Here is a 16,378-nt window from a genome sequence, read left to right as displayed (position 1 = left end):
TTGCAGAATATTTGAAGGTAAGTGAATGACGATTCACTAATTTCCACCATGAAAAATGAAAAAGAAATTTAAGTTTTAAATCTATGGAAACTCCTAGATCCTTTGAGATTCATTGAACTTTTCAATGGCATGTTTAAATCTCGATATGCCCCTCTAGTTTGTGACTGGGATGCCGAGGATCACAAAGCGGGTGTGAATAACCATGCAAACTTACATGGTGCCCTCACATGTTACAGTCACCTATTCGATGTGCCGGTAAACCACACACGCTCCACCAAACTATGAAAAACATTGAGTCACCCTTTGCTACCTTTGCTTAGAACCATTTAGTGTGCCGGTTAACCACACACGCTCCAGTAACGTCTTCGCAAGGGCACAAAGTGTAATTTCATGGAATTCCATCAATTCACTTTTGCTTAAGTAACTAAGATTGGGAATTTGTAAAACAGTTAGTTACTTTTGTACTTCATTATACTTATAATGGAAGGTTTTGTCCTATCCTACCCGTTCGGCTAACGACCCTCCACTAGTCAAGAGTGCGGTGGGTAAGAGTGGATACCCATTCAATCGCCATTTTATAGGCAATTTCCTTAAACACCCCTTATAGACCAGCTTCGTGAATGAGGCCTACTAACGGTAAGACTGACTTTTACTCATACATATATATATATATATATATATATATATATATATATATATATATATATATAATGTTAGACTTGTAATGTTATATATAGTATAGGGTGTATTTTACACTTTTAGAATATTATGTGGTCAAATTTAACAATTATACTTTTAATTCAATTAAATTTTAAACCAAAACTTTATGAATTTATTAAACCTCTTTTAATTATACATCTTAATTAATTAATAAAACCATAAGGGTGTGATTTGAACTTTTCAAAACAATACTAGGGTTTTAGAATTTAACATTCCTAAATTAAACTTTTAATCAACTTTTAAATTCCAAAACTTGAGGGCAAGTTTTTGAAACATTTCAAAACATTAAGGTTTAGAATTTAAATACACATCAAAATTAAACTTTTAATCAAAATTTAAACTCCAAAACTTGAGGGCAAGTTTTGAAACGTTTTTCAAAACATTAGGGTTTCAACTATTTAAATTTCAAAACTAAACTTTTGAGTTTAAATTTAAACTATAAAACCTAAAGGGGAAAAATTGAAACTTTTCATAACACAAGGATCAAATAACAAATAATATAAATTAAACAATTAATTTCATCATTATCTATATTTGACCTAATTTTCAATTTCTTGCAAAATAAGTTACCCAATTAATACAAATAATCCAATCTTTATCATATAAGGAAGTTATTATCTAATCAATTGGTAATTATCTTGTGTTTTGGCAAGGATATTCTTTAAGAAACAATAAAAATCGTATTTTATAGGTTTAAAACGAATATGGTAATAATCCTTAAGCAAAACAGCAACAAAATCCGAAATTTCCTCTGTCTGACGCTCCGACTCGCTGAGTCATTCTTTGGAACTCGCCGAGTAGGGCTGACTCGCCGAGTCCAAGTAGTGACTCGCCGAGTCAGGTCGAACAGTAAGCCAGAATACGATTTTCAGCTACATAATGCATCAATACAATAGAAACCAATCAAGGCTCTGATACCACTGATGGGTTTTAGCTATAAGAACATCCTATGTGCTCATACAAACCCTAATGCTTGGATCTAGGTTTCTCTATTGTACATGCAAATTATCCAAGACTATAAACCCTAATTCTAGCATACAAGTAATCATATTAACATAAGAATGGGTTTAAGTTATTACCTTGATTGTTATGTAGCAATAACAATCCCAAATCCTTCTTGTATTGACTTTAGAAAGTTAGAGTCACAAATGTCACTCCTCTAATGGTTCACAAACACCAAGAGCAAGAGGATGAAGAGGAGAAGAGAAGGAGGCTACCCAAAACATGTGGAAACCCTAGAAGAAAGCTTGTCCACGTTTTTGGGCATAAGGGTTCCTTAAATAGTGAGGCTATTAGGGTTATCTAACAAGGAAACCCTAATTTGGATGCTTAAGCCCTAAGCAACCCATGGACTCCTTCCCTTAAAGGCCTTGGACGATTTCTAATGGGTTTCCCCATAGAATTCGTCCCACCTTATAATATAAGGCAATCCATAGCCTAATTGCAATTATCTTATAATTACAATTCCAGTCCCTTAAGTTTAATTAATCTCTTTTAGTCACAAACTTAATTCTTATTAATTCTTGACTAATATTAATTAAACAATATGATTTCTCCTTTAATATATTATTCTCATAATATATTAATAAATCATATTTAATCCTTTCTCTCCATAATTCATCCTATCAAGTTGCTTTGGTGAAGGCAACCCAAAAGGACCATGCACCATCGGGTCAAGTACATACCAAAATAGTTATGGACTTAGACACTAATCCAACATGAAGATGACTCTCCCACAAAGGTTCATGAGAGAGAAGGAGCCGATAGGATTTGAGCCAGAAGAAAAATTTTTGGAAGACATCTGAAAAAGAAGAAAGACAAGTTTAGATTAGATATAAAGATAGTGCTTAATAAAACACCCAAATGTAATATTAAGGCTAGGACCCAACACAATATTTTATAACTTAGAAGAGGGATGTCTTAATCCAAGCTATAAAATATTTGAAGGTAGGTAAATGACGATTCACCAATTTCCACAATGAAAAATGAAATAAATTATTAGGTTTTAATTGGTTTTGAAACTCCTAGATTCTTTGAGATTCATTGAACTTTTCAATGACATGTTTCAATCTCGAGTGTTCCCTTCAAGTTTAGTGACTGGGATGTCGAGGATCACAAAACAAGGTGTGAAGTAACCATGCAAATTACTTGGTACCCTTAATGTTTATCACTCAATCGATGTGCCGGTTAACAACATGCGCTCCACCGACCTATGATAAACCTTAAGTCACCCTTTGCCTACCTTGTAAAGTCCAGGTTAGTGTGTCGGTTAACCACACATGCTCCACTAACGACTTTAAGCAAAGTGCAAAGTGTAATTTCATGGGTTAGCACCTTATTCATATTTTCCTAAAGTAACTAAGATTGAGAATTTATAAAAATATTTAGTTACTTTACAATCATCATACTTTTAATGAGGATTAAAGTCATTGTCCTACCCGTTCGGCTAACGACCCTCCACCAATCAAGGAAGCGGTGGGTGAGAGTGGACACCCATTAAACTGCCATTTTATAGGCAACAACCTTATACCCCCTTATAGACCGGCTTCGTGAATGAGGTCTACTAACGGTAAAACGAATTTTGTTCTTATATATATATATATATATATATATATATATATATATATATATATATATATATATATTATTAAATTATAATATTATAAAGTATAAGGGTTGAATTTTAACGTTTAAAATTCTAGGGGTTGGAACTAAAGTTTTCAAAAAATGTGTGAGACTTTACATGTTCCAAAACTTGAGGGCAAGTTTTGGAACTTTTAAAACTTTTCAACTTCATAACTTATGAGTTAATGGTTTATTAAAATGAGAGACTTTTCATTTTATGTAACCTATGTGTTTTTTAATGAACTTTAAAAGAATGACTTTTGGTTATCCATAACTTGAGGACAGATTATGGATTCCATTAAAACACATCAAGATCAAGAATTAAACTAAAAAACAATTCCAATGATCTTCTAAGCTCATAAGTTCATGAATGTTCATATCAACAATTTCAAGAATCATAAACTACTCATACAAAACTTGAAATTTTGATAATAGCCATTGTAAATGGATTAACATAACCATTACACCATATAAAACAAGTTTTATAAGACCATAACAGTTTTGGGTAATGTTTATAGTCCATTTCCAGCAGCCAAACTCAAAAATCTGCATTCAGGGAATCTTACTCGTCGAGTGCACGAACCTACTCGACGAGTAGGATGATTTTACACATGGACTCATCGAATCCCCCATGGACTCGGCGAGTTCACTCAACATAATGCATAAATCTTGAGTTTTTTCAATAGTTTGCATCAAGTATCAAGAAAACAAGCCTAGGCTCTGATACCACTGAAGGGTTCTGAGCATTCTAACACTCCTATTGTGTACATGCAACCCTAGAAACCTTGGATATATGTTTTCTCTAAGATACATGCAAATAATAATTTTCCAAGGTTTACACCCTAACTAGCATGTTGTGGGGTACTTGAATCATAAAACATTAGTAGAATTACATACCTTTTAGTAGTGGTTGATTGCTTAGAGTTTGAGAGCCTAACACCAATAACGTGGATGCCTCAAATGGAAGTCACAAATCACCACAAACTTTGGAAACTTGAGAGATTAGTATATCACTTCTAGAAATCGGCCACTCTTTAGTTCTCACACAAACTAGTGCAATTTCAAGTGCCAATGACTCCTTTATATAGTGTGGTGGATTAGGGTTACATTCATGTAAACCCTAATACCCATGACCTTTCATTTCCATGAGATTCATGGATTAAAGCTCCATGGACTATCCATCGATTTTCCATGCAAGCTTAGCCCATTCCAAATAAACAATAGCCCAGACTATATAATTACAAGAGCCCATATTTAATTAGTCACCTTTTTGATCACCAAATTAATTCTAGATCAATACTAATTAAATAATATGATTTCACATTAATATATTAGAACTTATAATATATTAATCGTTCATAAACATACTATTCTCAAAAGACTATCCATCAATTGTTCGGATGAAGTGCAACCCAAATGGACCATGTCGGGTCGGGTCAAGTACATCTCAAATATAGTTATGGACTTAGACACCTTATCCAACAATAGGGAGGGTACGGAACGAGATGCCAATTTGTTTGGGGCAGTGGCTGATTTGTTAGGATAGCATAAGCACCCAATTTGTGTGGGGTAGTGGTTGAAATTTCGGTGGGGGTTTTGTTATTAATGGTGGTAGAAGGTAATATATTAAGCATGTGGGCGGTAAAGGCTAGTGCATGACGCCAATGGGAGGGTGAAATAGAGACATGAAGAAGGTTTTTACGAACCATGTTATTAATGGTACAAATGATTCTTTTAGCTTTACCATTTTGGGATGAGGTATAAGGAAACCTAAATTGGAATTGTGTACCTGTGTTAGTGAAAAGTTGGTGTAATATAGAGTTATTGAATTTACGACTATTGCCGTATTGGATTGTTTTGATAGTTCGTTGAAATTGTGTTTGTATTAGAGTGTAGAATTGCTGATAGATTGGACATACTTGAGATTTGGTTTGTAAATGATATGTCCAAAGAAAGTATGAGAAATCATCAAGCAAGACTAAATAATATTTATGACCAAGTTTAGATTCAAGGGGTGAACTCCATAAATTGGCATGTATAATATCAAAAAGAGCACTAGTAATTGTTTGAGATAGAGAAAATGGAAGACAAAAACGTTTTCCCAAAGAACAAACATTACACAAATTATTGAACTTTAAACTAGAATTTGGTAAACTAGACTTAAGTAAATGAAAAACAGAAACCTCGGGTGACCAAACGGTTGTGATAAATTGTTATTGAAGTGGCATGGAAGGAGACAGAGGAATACTTGTCTTAGGTGGAAGTGAATCGGTAAAGATCACCGATACTATTGTGGCATGTGAGAAACTTCCTTTTTATAAAATCATTCACAAAGAAATCGAAAGGGTCAAATTCAACGGATACCTAATTATCCCAAGTAAATTTACGAACAAAGACCAATTTTTTAATAATTTGAGGAACATGATTGACATTTTTGAGAGAGTAAGAATGATTAGAAATTGAAAGAACGATGCAGCCTTAACCTCGAGTAGGAATGTTAGTGCCATTACCAATCAGAATAGAATGCGGTTTAGTTAATGTGTTGGTGTGGGAAAGAGTACTTCAGTCGTTAGTAAGATGAGAAGTAGACCTAGTGTCCATGTACCAAGAATTGTCTGGAGGACGTATTTGCATTGTATGGAAAGTTGCATCGAGTTGGGAGGGGATCATAGGTGGACCGTACTCAGATGAATAGTTAGCCTGTGATCTACTTTTTTGCTGTTAGGCTCATGGTGTTGGGCCGAGAAGACCTATTTGTGGGCTTGGAGCTGCTTTTGGGTAGGGTTAAGGTGGGGAAGCCTAATGTGATGATTCATACCAAGGAAAAGGCCATGGATAGGTATTGGTGTGGCGCCCACGACCTCTGTCACGTCCTCGACCGCCTCGTCTACGGTTGGATCCCCGATAGTCTCCCCGACCACCACCGCGAGATGCATTATTGCCGGTTGTGAGATTAGATAGTTGGGATGTGTTGTTGGTGGATATGCATGATACCTTTTGAGTAACCAGAGCTTGAGGTGCATGAGTCGACTAGTTGGTTTGACGTTTTTCTTCAAGGAGAAGTTGAGAGCATGCTTTTTTAAACGAGGGTAGAGGATCCGTTTGTTGGATTAGATTGGAAACAATATCATATTCTTTTGTGAGACCATACATTAATTGAAGAACCACTTTAACTTCTGAGATAAGGTTACCTACGTTGGCCAATTGACCCGAGAGACTTTTTAGACGATCACAATAATCGTTAAGATTAGAGAAGGAGGCCAAACGTGTGGAATTAAACTGTTCCTCGAGGTAAAAAAACCCTTGTGGCTATGTTGTTTTGAAAGATTTCTCCAAGTTGATCCCAAAGGTCTTGAGTGCTGAGTTTTTTTTTTTTGCAAAGCTGGGTTGAAAATAAAAACCCTTTGTAAAAATGGATTGATTCTTATTTGATTTGCAAAAATAGGTTTTTTTTGTGGCACCACATAAAAAAACAACGTATTAATATATAATTTTACATTTTCGCTCTTTCAACTTTCATAATAATACTACAACTTATATATTATTTAATTTTTATATCTTTAATTTTTTAAGTTTATATTTTAATCTTTATATATAATATATAAGTTTATTATTCAAATTACATAATCAGAATTTATGTAAATATCAAATATTTCTTTTTAATCTTATATATATATATATATATATATATATATATATATATATATATATATATATATATATATATATATATATATAATTTTTATGTCAAATTATTTGTAGAAAAAAAAGTCATTGAATTGTTATTCTTTATCTGGAAAGTAGATGCCTGAGTTGTCACTATCCACATGCAAAAGTAAAAACATGAATTGTGACTTTCATCTAAAAATAAGTAAGTAAAAGTTAAAAAAATAATTATAACTTTGTTTACGTTTAATTCATTTTCTGATGTATATATTGAATTCACCATTTTAGTTTCCATCATCATTTTCATAAATCATAGTTCTCACAAATTTGAAATCTCAACTTTTCTTCTTTAATTCTTCAGTCATGTTTGTGACTTCATACACGAATCTTCCTTTACAACTAAATTGTAAGGTACATACTCTTGTCTAAATTTCAGATATCTAACGTGAAACATTATATATAATATGATAATTTATATATTTTATCTTATTGTTTATTTTGCAGTTACAAATAATATGATTTGCAAATACTAGTCTAGTAGATCTTCTTAACAATTATGGAGTATCACAGCCAGTTCACCCTATTGATTTTGTCACCAACCCCTCTGAGGTACAATTTCCTTTACCTAATGGTGCTAGATGTGAGACAGATAATGACTTTGGATTTGATGAACCCAACTCCCAATTGAGTGAAAATAGTGTTAGTGAATCATTAAGTGATGTTGGGGATGAGTCTGACGATAATGTGAATGAAACTCCGATTGTGAGTAACCATCAAATTATGAACTTTATGAACGATACTAGAGACGAAGGAGACAATGACATAGTAGATATTCAAGACAAAATTCATTTAGATTTTTGGAATGAATTTGAAAACAAAATAAGGTTAGGAATGTTGTTTGAAAATAAGAATCAAGTAAAAAAAGGCAGTAAGACTTTGGTCGATCAAGCAAAATAGAGAGTTTAAGGTTTGTGAAAGTAAAAGTAGTTTTTGGATAGCAAAGTGTAAAAATCTTGGCGGTGAAGAAGGAAGTTCTAATACTGACCCATATACACCGCAGTGTGCATGATATGTTCGTGCAATGAAAAAGAAAAACCATCATATGTGGAATATCACACGTTAGGTGGATGCATACAATTGTTTAAGATCTTGTAGAGGCAATGACAACAGAAGTCTAAACTCTGCAACTATAGCCTTCTATATCATCCACTCAATTGAAAAAGATATTGCTTATCCAGTGAAACATATACAGGCAGATATTAAAAATATTCTAAATGTTGATGTTTCTTATTGGAAGACATGACATGGTAGGAGGAAAGCCAGAGAGAACATTTATGGAACTTGGGAAAGTAACTTGGCAGAGTTACCCAAGTACATTGCAACTTTGCAAACTTTAAATCCTAATACCATCGTGAAATGGTTTCATAATCCAAATGGGTCATCACATGTGGCAACATTTAAGTATATTTTTTGGGCTTTTGGACCTGCAATTAATGCATTTCATCTATGCCGACCTGTTATTTCCATTCATGCTTGTCATTTGAGAGGTTCGTACAAGGGTAAAATGCTTATTGTTGTTACAAAAGATGCCAACAATAATATATTACCAGTTTCTTATGCCATTGTTGATGAGGAAACTACACACAATTGGAGTTGGTTTTTGTATCAGTTTAGACATTTTGTTGCTCAAGACAGACAATTGTGTGTTATTTCAGACCGACATCAAGGAATAATTCACGCAATGGAAAATCTAAAGGAATGGAAAGAGCCATTGAGATACCATCGATTTTGTCTTCGACATATCAAAAGCAATCTCATGAAAAAGTACAAGAACGTGAGGCTTAAATCATTTTGTTGGGATATTGGAAGCACCACACAAAAAAGAAAGTTTGTGAAGTATAAGAAACAAATCAAAGCAATCAATCTTGAAGCCTGACAGTATTTAGACCAAATTGATAAAAGTCAAGGGTGTCTTTTTTATGATGAAAATCGTCGATGGGGGTCGTTAACGACAAATATATCCGAGAGTATGAATAATGCGCTACGAGGAGCAAGACAACTACCTATTAGGGCGTGTATTGATCTTACATTCAATAGAGTTGTGCAACTTTTTAGAAAACATAGTGATGCTGCAATGAATTGCAATACACCTCTACCATCATGTATGTGGCATCTCTTTCGTAAACGTGACACTTCTGCACAAAGTCATACTTTAACTGAGTCCAACTATAATGAAGGTGTCTATAGAATTGTCACCAAGTTACGATTAAATGAAAATAGAGGAAATACCCACACTATCAATTATTATCAACATACATGCACATGTCGTAAGTGGCAGATGGAAAGATTCCCTTGTTCACATGCTCTTGCAGTTTGTCGTTTTAGAGAGGATAACCCTTTTTTCATTATCAATGATGTTTACACAACTGTGACATACAAGCAACAATATAATGACGGGTTTTCACCACTTCCTCATGTTGATTATTAGTTAGAGGCTAATTGGAGTATTCAAGCAGATAACTCAAAATGTGTTGTCGGTCGAGGTCGGAGGCGTGAAAATCGATTTCGTAACGAGATGGATGTTTGCCATCCTGATGAACCTCGTAAATGTGAACTATGTCATCAACCTGGTCATAACAGGAGAAAGTGTTCAAATTCTCAATCAAGATTCAATGTGATGTGAACCATTTAACTTTTATTATTCTTGTAATTTTATGTTTAATTTAGTTGTTAGTTCATGTTTAATTTCTTTTGTAGTCGTGTTTTTAATTATCTTGTAATTTCGTAATTTCGTAATATAACATACCATATATTTAATAGTATATTATATTAAAAAAAATTATTAATATTATTAATTCTGTTCGGTTTATAGTGATTCGATTTTAGATGAAAACAATAACCAAATCATATGTATTGAATTAATCAAAATTAAAAATCTCACCATATCTTTTAGTAATGGTTCAGTTATATATATTTATTTTGTTATGGTTTGGTTTTTTGGTTAATATAGTCACCTCTAACTTTATTCGATTGTAAGCTTATGCCGCATGAAGATGGAAGACCCATACATTGCCATTTGAAATTACAACCCGTTTGGGTTTGAATTCGCAAAAATTAAACTTAAGAAATTAGCATACAAACTAATAAAAGCCTTCGGGCATAAATTTCCATCATGCACAGTCATCCGATTAATTGCATAATGCATATCTATATTTAGTTGTATATAATGAAACTAAATAAAATTTTGTATGCCAGATATAATTAAGCCTGAAAATAACAGGGAATTGATATCAAATCAACTGCATTTCATGTAGATGATAGGTTTCAATAACACATAAACTCACTATGTGGCTTAAGACCATAGGTTTCATAATCAATCGCTCGTCTCTTTTTACAATAACATACAAAATATTAATTTGATAATAATCGTTCAGATTTGGAAATGATAATTTACAATTAGCTTATTCAAACGAAGTTAAGAAATTTGAAATGTGTTTCCACAAAAATAAAAGTTTTAAAGGTTAAATCAAAAGTCAAAATAAAATGGGTTTGCATAAACTCTCACCATTGGATTAACCAAATCAATATTTCCAGAAAGTAATCATTCATATTCTTCATATAAACTTCAAAAAATCAATGCCGAACCTTGCTATCTGTTTCCATAAAGGAACAATGTCTGGCTTTATTTTTATTTATGCCAACAAGTTATATAATTAACGTGAAAAGAATGCTAAGAAACTAAGAACTATTAAGAGAACATTTGATCTGCATATTTTAATCAAAGAACTTAATAAAAAAAATTACATTTTTCATGAATAAATAAATATATTTCGTAAAATCTAAGTATTAAATGATTCCTAGTTCTTAAATTCATTTAATTAATAGCCATTCATATTGAGTAGAAATGTACAATATGGAAAATATTCATTTCTTAGTATATTTTTAAGACAAATAAGTATGGAAAACAAAAGTTTGTGTTTAACATATGTTGAAACTCCAACCTTATTAAAATCAAACACTTTACATATCTTTCTTTCGTTAAGTTCATAATTTCTAGCTGTTCTTAATGGAATTTTTGTTATCTGATTCAATTCTGCAAACACAATTTTTGGTCATATTTACCTGTTCTTGATAATGTTAATACAAAAACAGAAAATAAAAAACATTGTAAAACGATTCCCAAAGTTTTGCTAAATTTTACCTTCAATGCAAAAGATCATAGTGTCCGTAATCATGATAAAGAACACTAATTGGATTTTCCTTCCCATACTCTTGTCCATAATCCGCTATTACTTTTACAGACTTAGAGTTTTTATCTATCATATGAACTCTGATAGGCACCCTATAAATAATGGATACAATATTATAAACTTAATACAAAATTACAAAAAAGTATATAATTGGTGGTTTATCTTATGTTTGACCTGCCACAATTTAGGTTTGACAAATTAAAAAGTAGTTTATAAAAAAATATATATTCTTACGTTAGCATTTCAACACATTTCAAGGAGCTTATTGAGCTTCTTAAAAATTCTGTCAAATATACCTAATTAATTATAAAAAAAACCAATATTTTTATGTTATTTTACCTGTTTCAGTTAGTTGTTTCAGTTAGTTTAATTAGCTTTTTATATATCAACTAGCTTTATATATATTTATGGGTTATCCTTTTAGGTATGAGATAACTTTTAGTTTATGAGAGATTTTGAAATAGTCTACCACTAACTAGCATGCATTAAGGTTTTGACTTTTGACAAAATAAAAAATAGATACATACCTAAGGACATGAGAAGACATAAATAGTTCCGGTTCACCTCCCCACACATGTGACCGTTTCATATGTGAGATATAAGTCTCAAAATCACCTTCAAGAAACCTGGATGAAAATCCATGTTAGTGTATTTATTAGAAATTAGGTGTGAGACCTGTGTATTACACGAGTTTATAAAAAAATTTAATATAAAATTATAAGCATTACATAGTTTTTAAAATAATAATTTTACATAAATACGAAGAATATAATAAATAAAGCAAATAATAAAGGTTGTAGAACATTTATTATGAAATTTAATAGAATGATCTACTTTACATTTATAAATCTCATTAAAATGTGAATTTTAAATTTAAGAAAAATAAAAAATTTAAGAAAATGACAAGTGGAAAAGAAATAATTCAAAAACTCTTAGAAAATGACATGTATCAAATTGAATGAGAACATGATATTGAACAAAATTGATTTTCATTTATTAGGTTAGATATCCAAAAAAATTGAACATTTGAATTGATTTCTCAAAATCTCACCCAACATTATAATCATTTAAAAAAAAAAAAGCATAAAACCATATGTCCATGATTCATCTATTTTGCCTTACCTCGAGTTTTTTTTTTTTGGATATTAGAAGCTACTGTTTAATCAAAGTTACACTTGTTTTAGGATTGAAGATTGAGCTTCAGTCTTACCATTCAGTTTCGGACCTTCTCTTGATCAACTCCTTCACAACCTATCAGAAATAACAATACTCCTTAATCCTTATGCTTTAGATCAAAAGGTAAAGTTACAATTTTTAGAATCGTATAAGATCAATTTGAATCTCAAAACTAACTTTAGTTTTTTTAAATTCTTGAAAATAATTAGATTTGAGATTCGAAAAGTTCTAAGTCATAATATAACGTTAATTGTTTAATTGAAGAAAATAAATACTAAATATCAGTTGTAGTTATTCAATACGTACCTTGGATCTGAGATCATCAGCAAGTTCCTTCGCAGCATTTTCCTTTGGAATTGGCGTTCCTGCTCTCAAACATGCACCATGAACAACAGAGCGAAACAAGCATCTTCCGTCTCCAGGTATACCTGTACATAAAACGGTTTTCACACCAATAATTATTCATATATCTTTTTTTGATTGGAGAATTTAAAAATCTGTTTAACGTAATATATAATTGCACACACATGCAAAAAAATCAGATAGAACATCACATACTTATCAGACGTAAATCGCTACTGAAAGGAGAATTTCTCAGTTTAGACATTGATATAAGAAATTCAAACGCTATTAATTAGTATGATTTACGAATTTTTAAATGAAATGGAGAATTTTACCTGCGCCTTGTTGGGATGAAGAATCTGTTTTCGAATGTCAAAAAGTGGAGGGATCTGAGAATCAAATTCCATCTGATCGCTTTTTCTCATTGGTGATTGGTGAATCTTATGTTGTATGGTTTATATTTGTTACGTGTGTCAGTTGTAAGACATTACCAAAAAGTATATTTTAGGGTCAATATCGTTTTAGCCCAACAAAATCAACGTATTGATTTAAAACATCTTTATTATTATTATTATTATTATTATTATTATTATTATTATTATTATTATTATTATTATTATTTTAAGTAGAAGTCCTTAAACTTGCTATTTACGTGTTAAAAACATAATTATAAAATATAGAGTAAATTATAGTTTTGATCCTATGGTTTGATTAAATTCGTATTTTTTTTGTCAAACATTTCAAATTTTATAAAAATGCATGCTTATAATTAAAAAAATTACGATGTATATCCAAGGTCCTTTTAAATACACCATTTTACTCCTTTTATTTATATATATATATATATATATATATATATATATATATATATATATATATATATATAAAATGTGAATAACATCTATTTTGTGGTCGTCAGGACAATTTTGTACCAATATATGAAAATAATGAATGATTATGATGTGAAGGTATATTATATTACAATGGGGGTAACAAATACTTTATAATTTCTCAAATTTCATTGAAAGGGTAGTTTAGTCATTTAAATGATATTTAAAAAAATGAAAATTTTGAATTTTAAAGAATTATTAATTCTCCAAATTTTATATATATGATTTTTTTTAAATTAATTAAGCTTCAATTCTAATGTAATTTTTAATATAATCAATTTTACCCTGTCAAAAATGATATGTTGCTAGAATGATATTCCATGAGAATGTCAGTAATAAACTAATAAAATTTTTGAATCATTCTCTTAGAATGAGAACAATGACATATCATTTTCACGGTATATCATATTAATGGTAAAATGTTAATATAAACGATATTCTTTAGAATATGTTAACATTTTTGTGATAATGAACTTAAAATACAATTAAAAAGTAAAATACATCAAAAGAATAAAAATCTTAAAAAACATTTTGACATTCTTGAAACAGTTTTTTTTTTATTCTTGTTTCGTTTTCATCAGGTTTGTCGTCCTTGAAATCTTTTGCAAAAAAAGAATTGTTATTCTTGAAATAATCATTATTCTCCTTCTTTGTTCGTTCTTAGCAGTCTTGTGACATTATATCAAAATGTTATTCTCCAAAGATTTACTAATAAATAATGAAGACTATTAACTTATTTCACCGATGATCAATGCCAATCGCCAAATTGTTTATAAATAAAATAAATGAAAATTATTATCTAATTTCTCCAAACTGTAATATCATCATAACTTTCATAGACATAATCTTTTGAAGTAGACGAAAAGAAGCACCTAATTTATCAAAAAAATCCACCAAATAATACATACCAATCAATTAAGGAATAAAAGCAAATAAATATAAAATGTCTATGAAAGAGACTTTATTTAAAGATGGAAAAGATTACTTCCCATACCAATTTTTTCTGTTTTTTCTTAGAAAAAAGGAATAGTAGTGGTGATATAATCGTAAATGCTAATATTGTTTTTCCCCCATAGAAATGTCGATACACACATATAATTAAAGCGGAAATTAAATCAGGAAACTAAGAAAATAAATATAAACCCTAACAAAATCAAGCATACAAGGAATTTAAGATTGTAACACTCATAAAAATTTCATGAAAATTTAAACTTTTTCAATCAACGAAAAATCATATTTGTTTACATTGTAGTTTTCAAAACAAGTTTAAACATCAGAGAAATCCCAAAATTATAAAACAAAACATGAGGAGGTGCATGACCATGCATTCGCCTTCCCACGATCCTCTGAAGTACCTGAAACATAATTCAAAACTATAAGTCCAAAGCTTAGTGAGTTTCCACCAAAATACAAGTACATAACAAATAGCACAAATATAATAACAACATGTAATAGGTCCACAACTAACAAACTGGATTACCCCTGACCCCACAGCATAAGTTTGGCGTGCTCCCCGGCCTGATCACTCATCGGACTGAATACCACTAAGCTCTCACTACGAGTCTGGCATGCCCTTCCCAGCCCTCAACTTGTATCTGGATTGCTCATGAGCCCTCAGTATGAGTCTAGCATGGCCTCCCTGGCCCTCATCTCATATCTAGCATGCTCCAGGGTTTGTTGGCCACAACATGGAGCAGTACAACCTCAACACAACCCACACAATATGTCGACATATAATAGATAACATCATATATATAGATAAACAGACAGTATCACATGTAGTCTTACAGATCTAACAGACTAGCATATCAAACTAGCATGCATATCTAATCCATACTTAGCATATCAACAACTACTAGGTTAACAAACCACTGGGTTGGTCTTGGTACCGTTGACCCCGAAGTATAGTGTAACATTTCGTTTATTATATATATATATATATATATATATATATATATATATATATATATATATATATATATATATACATATATATATATATATATATATATATATATATATAAGAATTTATTAATGAATAGTATCCCTAAATGCGGAATAATTTAGCAAGACATTGGTTTTAGGGGTTAAAAAATTCATAATTGAGAGTTTGGGGGTTAAAATGTAATTCTCGGATTAGTTCGTAAAGAATTTTGGAGGTTCAAGGTTGTTTGGTAAATTCTGATTTAAATTGAAATAAAATTTTGAAGAAAGGGGTTGAATGGTAAATAATGGATTAAAGTTAAAAAGATTTTATGGAGGTAGAGGCTAAAGGGTATGTTTTGGGTTTAAATTGAAAAGATCTAGCGAGGATGGCCCGATCTTGGTAAAATGGACAAAGGTTTGAACGAACACGGGACTTATACCCGGTGTCCTTTCCCCCCACCGTGTAACCTTAACCCTAGGGGTACAATACTTCAGACAACACCATGAGAGCCTCCTAGGCCACCGCTGCCAGTCGAGTTGAACTCCACCGGAGACGTTGTGAGCAACCTCGATAACCGCTGAAGGCCGACGAATGGCCGTGTTCGCTGCAGCTTGGGTCGCGAGCTACCGAGAGGCTTCTGGTAATGTTATATGCCATCTCTTTCTCTTTCTCCTCTCCTTCGTTCCTTTCGGTGGTTTGACGTCGGGTATGTCGCATGTGGCTGTCGCCGCCTGTTGGCCGCCATTTTTGTGGTATTTCGGCGACGTCAGTTGCTTAGGGGT

General features: G+C 31.6%; 1 protein-coding gene across 4 annotated transcripts; it reads right to left on the bottom strand.

The window, feature by feature from the left end:
• Positions 1–9,288: 9,288 nt before the first annotated feature.
• On the bottom strand, positions 9,289–13,093 carry LOC111914372 (OVARIAN TUMOR DOMAIN-containing deubiquitinating enzyme 4). Of its 4 annotated transcripts, none has more exons than XM_023910124.3 (6): positions 12,996–13,093; positions 12,744–12,865; positions 12,472–12,512; positions 11,789–11,887; positions 11,213–11,353; positions 9,289–9,638 (listed from the first exon to the last, which is right to left on the bottom strand). In XM_023910124.3, the coding sequence occupies exons 1-5, from the start codon at positions 13,042–13,044 to the stop codon at positions 11,215–11,217; spliced, it is 450 nt and encodes a 149-aa protein (XP_023765892.2). In that variant the 5' UTR covers positions 13,045–13,093; the 3' UTR covers positions 9,289–9,638; positions 11,213–11,214. The 4 variants fall into 4 exon arrangements, with proteins under 4 accessions (XP_023765892.2, XP_023765896.2, XP_023765894.2 ...); XM_023910126.3 differs by lacking the exon at positions 9,289–9,638 and adding an exon at positions 9,676–10,664; XM_023910125.3 differs by lacking the exon at positions 9,289–9,638 and adding an exon at positions 10,917–11,104.
• Between the last annotated feature and the right edge of the window lie 3,285 nt (positions 13,094–16,378).

This window comes from Lactuca sativa, chromosome 8 (assembly GCF_002870075.4).
Source record: "Lactuca sativa cultivar Salinas chromosome 8, Lsat_Salinas_v11, whole genome shotgun sequence".
Classification (NCBI taxonomy): Eukaryota; Viridiplantae; Streptophyta; class Magnoliopsida; order Asterales; family Asteraceae; genus Lactuca; species Lactuca sativa.
The sequence above is the reverse complement of the archived record's forward strand: the minus strand, read 5'-3'. Positions and strand labels throughout refer to the sequence as shown.